This window comes from Strongylocentrotus purpuratus, unplaced genomic scaffold, assembly GCF_000002235.5.
Source record: "Strongylocentrotus purpuratus isolate Spur 01 unplaced genomic scaffold, Spur_5.0 spur5_scaffold_1, whole genome shotgun sequence".
NCBI classification, from domain to species: Eukaryota; Metazoa; Echinodermata; class Echinoidea; order Camarodonta; family Strongylocentrotidae; genus Strongylocentrotus; species Strongylocentrotus purpuratus.
Window position 1 is genome coordinate 1,657,292 of NW_022145594.1, and position 7,056 is coordinate 1,664,347.

At 36.1% G+C, this 7,056-nt stretch overlaps 2 protein-coding genes across 2 annotated transcripts in view; both read left to right on the plus strand.

The window, feature by feature from the left end:
* The window catches only part of LOC115920865, a 27,409-nt gene extending 26,341 nt beyond the window's left edge, over positions 1-1,068 (plus strand). The window contains exons 5-6 of the mRNA XM_030977560.1: positions 78-407; positions 902-1,068. Of these exons, the coding sequence (XP_030833420.1) occupies positions 78-407; positions 902-1,068 (497 nt within the window). The remainder of the gene's footprint in view (positions 1-77; positions 408-901) is intronic.
* On the plus strand, positions 745-5,126 carry LOC115920872 (neurocan core protein-like). Its single transcript, XM_030977575.1, has 6 exons — positions 745-1,054; positions 2,101-2,373; positions 3,280-3,426; positions 3,716-3,901; positions 4,587-4,763; positions 5,086-5,126. The coding sequence occupies exons 2-6, from the start codon at positions 2,139-2,141 to the stop codon at positions 5,124-5,126; spliced, it is 786 nt and encodes a 261-aa protein (XP_030833435.1). The 5' UTR covers positions 745-1,054; positions 2,101-2,138.
* Positions 5,127-7,056: the final 1,930 nt, after the last annotated feature.

Here is a 7,056-nt window from a genome sequence, read left to right on the forward strand (position 1 = left end):
AAATTCACCGCCACAACACCGTGCCCCAAGACTCAGGATTATACATCAACAACATCTGGAAACCCCTCATCAGCAAGTACCCGGTCACTCCTCCTCCACCACCACCTCCACCACCGCCTTCACCACCCCAGCAGACACCCGTACATCAACCACCGCCATCCGCCGAACCCTCAAAACAGCCGCCATTCTCACAGCTACAATGCACAGCAGACGACAGCAGACTACAACGCCGCCTACGTCGGGGACACACACAGCGTCTCGCCGACAGCACACCCCACTCATGGATTCGAAACTCTCCGACGTCCGCAACCCGGAGACTCCAGCCCAGACGGACAGCAAGACGAATCAGCAGACCCTCTATGTCCACTCCCCGTTGACTCAAGCCCGCACGGTCATGTATTTTTCCCGTACGTCCGCACCCCGGTGACTTAATCTGACGCACGCCAGCTATTCTCCACTCCTGACGACGGAAAGTCAACCTGTTCGAAACGTCGAGCCACTCCCGTCCTTCATTCTCTCCAAGCGCTATAGTTCTCCTTAGAACTGTAAGCTAAGAAAGATAAGCAAAAATCTTTTTCAAGACTATACCAACAGTCCTTTTCAGGACTACAAACCCTCAAGAAAGATTACCGAGAGTCCTTTTCAGGACTCCTCAATCCTCCCTCTCTCTCACATGGTGCACCCGCAAGCCTACTGTAAATTTAGTTTTGGAGGTTATTTTTAAAGTGTGTACTTTTATGTATACTCACCGAAGTCTTTAAGGGCTTTGACATTATCGCATTAAACATGTTAACTTCTTGTTAAGTTCTTAACACGGAAGATAAGACGGTGTAAATTGCTAGATCCACACACTTATAGGACTTTTGAATACCCCTTTTTTGTTTTGTTTTTTGTTTTATAGATGACAAATACATTGAACGTTTCTTTTGGCAAAACCTATTTCCGGATTCAAATCTCAGAGATTGCATTGAATTGTCATACCAGTCTGGCTCGGCGAAGTATTCTTGGAATCCTAGATCGCTCCTAGAAGAAAATGCCTTACTCTGTCAGTATGGTAAGTATCTCTAAGTTGTTCATGGTCATGAGTTCATTATAAATTAGCTTTGAAAACTTATAAAATACCAGCAAGTGGGGGACTGACTATTTCATTATCATCTTTTTCATTTGTTTATATATATTAATCTTTTCTGTTGCTAGAAAAGTTAGATTTCGCAAGACATGACCTATTGATATGTCATTACTACAGAAGCTGGACTAAGTACACGACTTTTACAGAGTGAGACGAGCTTCCACTTTTCACCGGTACCTTCTCGTCACCAAATAATAGCAACCGGGGAGTAGTTCTTTTATCTAGCGGTTAAATGACAGTAATGTACATGCATATATAAACTAATATTTTTATACAGTGCCTATCAAAAAAAAAGGTGTACCAAACGTTGATAGCTCTTTATTAAAAATTCATTACCTATATGACTTTGACATCTGTTTCATGATGAAAATCAAGTTGTTTCCTGCCAAGTGATACCCAATTCATGATACTTCGGTGCCACGGGTCTTTGATATGTGTAGTCAAAATCGCCTTGTACCAAGTTTTGGCTGATGGAACGAATGTGGGTCAGGCCATATGCATGTGCTTCTTTGGTTTTAAATTCTTTGAAAAGTGAAATTATGACTCATGCTTCATCTATGCATTGTTTGAAATGATGCAATGTATCTAACCTTCCACAGAAAATTGTTTCAATGCATAGGATAATCTTCTTTTGTTTAAATAGCCTAATAACCTCTTGTCTCATGATATCTATGTTCACTTGTTCTTTGCGCCATGTCACGTGTTAGGAGCATAAGGTGTTTATCTCGAATAGCAAATGTTGAGGCCATTCGGATGTTCAGCCCAGCCACTAGCTGATTTATTCTTCCCCAAGCTTCCGTTGGTCATCCGTACTGCTATAGAATGTACCAATTCAACAAATCTTAAAGTCCTCAATAGTGAATTCGGGTACGGAGGAATACGAATTATTGTGTTTTTGTGTATTCTCTCGAACTTCAAGTATAAGTCACTAATTTCTCCTTTTTGTCCCACACATCGCTTTGTATTTCTAGATCAGTCTTGCCAGAGTGTTGGACTTAGCCAATCCGACATGGTATTAGAATACATGGGCACCTGTTTCCAATTCCTGGATGTTTCGAGGAACTGTGATGACGGGGCCGAAGAGTGTAATGGTAGAGGAGGATTTCTGGCTGAAATACTCGATGAGAGCACTAATGCTTTATTGGTAGACCGAGCCCTGTATCTGCGAGACCTAGGCGTAAACACGGCATGGTGGATTGGTGGTTATGACGAAAACTCCGGACGGTCCTGGTATTGGTCTGATAGTACGTGATTCCTCAAAAAGTATAGAAACAGTAAAATGTAGCCTTTATCTGTTTATTGGAAGAAAAACACATTTATTTTTTCAACAAAATCTATACCATTTGCAACTATTTGTATTCAATGTCAATACAATAAAACATCCTTAATTTGTTCCTATTTTAACACAAGTTTTAGAATGAGATTAGAGCTATGATACGTTATGAAATCCGCCTCGACTTTATCGGTAATTCGTTAATATCAGTTATATATATATAAGTAATTTGTTGCAGTCCAAAAAATAATACAAATAAATTGTTGAGTAAAAAGCAAATAGTTTTGTCAAATGAGATCCTCGACCACTTGTATTATATGAATGTGGTAATTAGCTGCAAAGTAATAACATGGAACTTAATTTAAACATGGTCCATAAGTATGTTCTATAATAACCTTGATTAGGACTAGAGGGTAATGGAGTCTTTTGTGATATATACAATGACATATACAATATTAGGGGTCAACAAGTTTAGATCTTTTCCCTGCATTTGCTAATTTTTGATTTAATGAATTAAGAAATAAAATCTTGGAAGCAATGAAAAGATAAAAATAAATGAAAGATACATTTAACAATAATTTGTGTAATAATACATAATTTTAATCTACACATCAAGCTGAACCGAAGCAATGTAAATAATTACGATGAATTTACACACTCTATATCGGGCATATATTGTATGCTAAATATGCAAAACATTAAAATCAAACAAGAGTAATGGCTTGAATTGAGTTTTCCAAATACAGATTAGCATGGACCATTGAAATTGAAGCCAGTATTTTCGTATTAAGGCTTTCTAATGGAAGTGGAAATTAGATCAACTTCCTAACCCATAGTAGGACATCATATTCATCATACCATTCATCTCTTTCTTCAGAAACCCGATTGAACTATGAGGAATGGAACGATCACCAACCTAATAATGTTAACCAAGACCAAGACTGTGTAGAAATGAGAAGCGAATTTCAGTACCGATGGAATGACCAATCTTGTTCAGACCAAATTCGGACTCTATGTCAAATTGGTGAGAACATGTGAAATATATTTTTTGAATATATTTTGGGGGTCATGGGCTTGTACAAAAATGACTATGTTAGATGGTTTCTTTGAACAGATGAGACGAATTATAGCCGAGGTGATTTGACAATATATGAGCAATCAAAATATTGTATATTGTTTAAAAATTATGATAAATCATGTATATTTGTTACGGTTTTCTTCACGTGATTAAGGAATGGATTGAATAAATGGATGAATTAATTATCAGAATGGATGTTTCAGTGATAAATATGAAGATTTTGACTTTTTTCCAGGAATTCCTGCCTGCGGTGACCCAGGTGAACCTTTGCATGGTAGTCGTTTACCAGACGATAGAACAACTTACTCTGTCAGTGCTACTCTTCATTTCACCTGTCAGGAGGGCTATACATTATCTGGAGAAAACGTTTTAAGATGTATGAATAATGGAGCATGGAATCATCAAAGACCATCGTGTGAAGGTAAAGTGACAATTATGTTAATAACAAATAAATTATAATTGACTCCTATTTAGCCCCGTCAGCATAATACTGCTGTTCTTCGGGCCCTCGAAGAAAATTTACCCCTGTAATTACAAAGGGCAAATTTACACCTGGTTGGATACTGGCAAATGTGGATTTATGTCTTGACAAAGAAGAGTTTTTGCCGGATTGAGATCCGAACCCTCATCGAATGAAATGAGAGTCAAGTGAATGAACTACCATACCATATTTTGTTTCTCAGAACGCATGTTTTAACGTGTACAGATGATATTCCGTATTTCATAAACATTCGTTATATGTAGTCATGCTTTGAGATAGGGGTTTACACGCTAGCGTAGTGACGGATATCAAGACAGCTATGAAACTTCAGTAATATGCGGCTGAAAGTATTTTAAATACTTAATTCATTACGCAAGGGGTTGTCAAAAGTGTCTACAAATTTACCATCAATAAAAATGTAATTGATGAAAATTTACATTAAGGTATTCTCATCTAAGAGGCTAGTAATAAATAAACAAAACGAATTTAAGTAGTGTTTTAAGACGTTTTTTTTTTATGTCAAAAGAAACGATAGCATCCCTTCATTGAAATATTTATAATGACATGATATTTATCCAGTCTTTTATGTTTTTCTTTTCTTTTTCTTTTCTCTTTTCCTGAATAGCTGTCGAATGTGAAGGAAGCCCACCACAGGTCGTCAATGCATCAACCCTGATACTAGGATCAGATTATCAAGATATAGCTGTATACACCTGTCAAGATGGTTATATTCCTGATCAGGAACCAATCAGCTTCTGTCAGCATACAGGCAACTGGAGTATCCCTAACTTTACATGTTCAGGTGAGTTGATATTTATTTATTTATTCATCTATCTATTACATTTTCTCTATACAGGGTAGAGTCTTCAGTCCATACAACTGCTTTGCAAAAGACCCATGCAAGTAGGGCAGGTAGATGGTTTGTTTTACCTGACAGGTAAAAATGGGTACACTTTGGAAAAAGGTAACCAGATGACCGGCGGCTCTAAGGCCTCTCCAAGACTCTGGGTAAATTTGTTAATGTTTCTGTTTTTTAATAAGTATGCATTATTAAATGATCCTAGTTTCTTAGATTTCTCACTTTTGATTACGTAATTCCGATGTCATTTTCTTTTTCATCATAGACAATCCAAAGGGAAATACATCACCTAATGGAGGTGAGTAACTTCGCGATTATCAGATAATTATCTTTTATTGTATGCTTATCATTTATATTTGTAAAAATGCAAAAGAAAAAGAAAATCAAATAGAAATAAATAAATCAAATCAAATCAAATCAAATATCTAATCGGCAAAAGTACATTTCAAATACGGTTATCTTAAAAAACGGTTGTATAATATAAATTTAAAGAAAAACTTAAATACATTCATTTAAACATGTAGCAATCCATTATGAGCCATTGAGTTCATCCTTTTTCCCGCCAGAGTAAAACAGAACAAACTTGTTTATGGTAATTCCTCCTGGCAAACGTAAAAATATAACATGAATGTAAATCATGTAATGAAGATGCATTCAGTAATTCGTTGTTTCAAACAGACCAATGTAAATGGTTATTACAAAATGTAATCCTTCATATAATGTTTAGTGATCATGTACATAGGGGCCACTCAACATAATGAAGACGATTAATAAAAGGTAGATTAACATTATATAGACGGGCTGCTTGGTTATAGGATTCAATAGGGAATAATGTTTTCAATGGAAACAAAATATGTAAGCGTTATACATAAAAATGTAGCTATAGATTAATACAGGTGGTTACTGAAGCATGTCTCATTGACTGTATAAAGAAAGATTGTTGCACAACCTAAATTAATCAAAGATTGTAAATTAGATGTAGTGATTATTAGTATTTCTTTATTCTGGCCAAAAGGTTTAGTATAAACACAATATGAAGCATGAACGTTTGGTCAATAGCCTTCAGCTATATCTCATCATATTTCAAATAATATTGAATGTGAAGAGGACCTTTCTAAAACCACATTCTTCACAAATATAATGATAACACGAGAAAGCTCACATTTTATTGTCATATCTAACCTACCTACTTATTACAACTGAAACGTATTTGTAATGTCTTTTTTCTCTTGAAAGCTGCTGCAGCTGGATCCGTGGTGGCCATCCTTTTCATCTTAGCACTAATCATTTTAACCGTCATCTTATTCAGAAGGTATATATATATACCTTTTATTTTTCTCCTCTCTTTTTCTTCTTCTTTGAATTATTAAGTCTAATTAACGCCATTTGTTTTACCTTTGCTAAAAATATAATAGATTGACCCGTTAACCAGAGTTATCTTATGTGTATCAACTGTACGCTGTTTCGACATAGGCACAAACATAAACTATTTTAATAAAAAATAAATATCAAGATCCCATGCTTTGGCAATTTTTTTTTTCTTCTCTAGATATTCTTCATTTCAAATCAAGTCCACGCTCTAAATCAAAGACTTTTGAGCATATAAAATCCAACCTTTGATCTATTTGTCATGGATTTAACGAATCATTCCCTCTTTGATATTAGCCAACATTCTACAAGACCATCCCCCCCCCCCCCCTGTAACCAAGAGTGATTGATACAAAAAAGAAATAGATAATGCTTTGCATTTCTATGGTATAAGTATGTATACATGTGTGATTTCATGAATGTACTTATTTAAAAGTTTCGAGAAGTAAGGCTGTTCACAATAATTAATGCTTACATAACGATAAATCGAACGATGTAAGAGTTGGATCGAGCATTTTAAATTGGTTAATCTACCATTTAAAATGATTTACTCCTATAGAACGGCGCTTATGAATGATGATATAAGTAACCTTGAAATGTTTACAGTTTACATTTTGTTAATGATTTTCCTACAGGCGTCGTGCGGCTAAACCTGTCCCACCCGTTGATGAAAACGTAATGGAGAACTATGCCGCAGTTGCAAATTGCTACGAAGAAAGCAAGCCAGCAGACCGCACTCCTCACGAACCATATTATCCAACAGTTGAAGCAGACATCGATCAAAATGGCGGATTTGGGACTTCCGTTGCTGAGCAACCCTCTCCGCATCTTGGTTTCGTGGATAATGTTTTATATGGAACGAGTGATG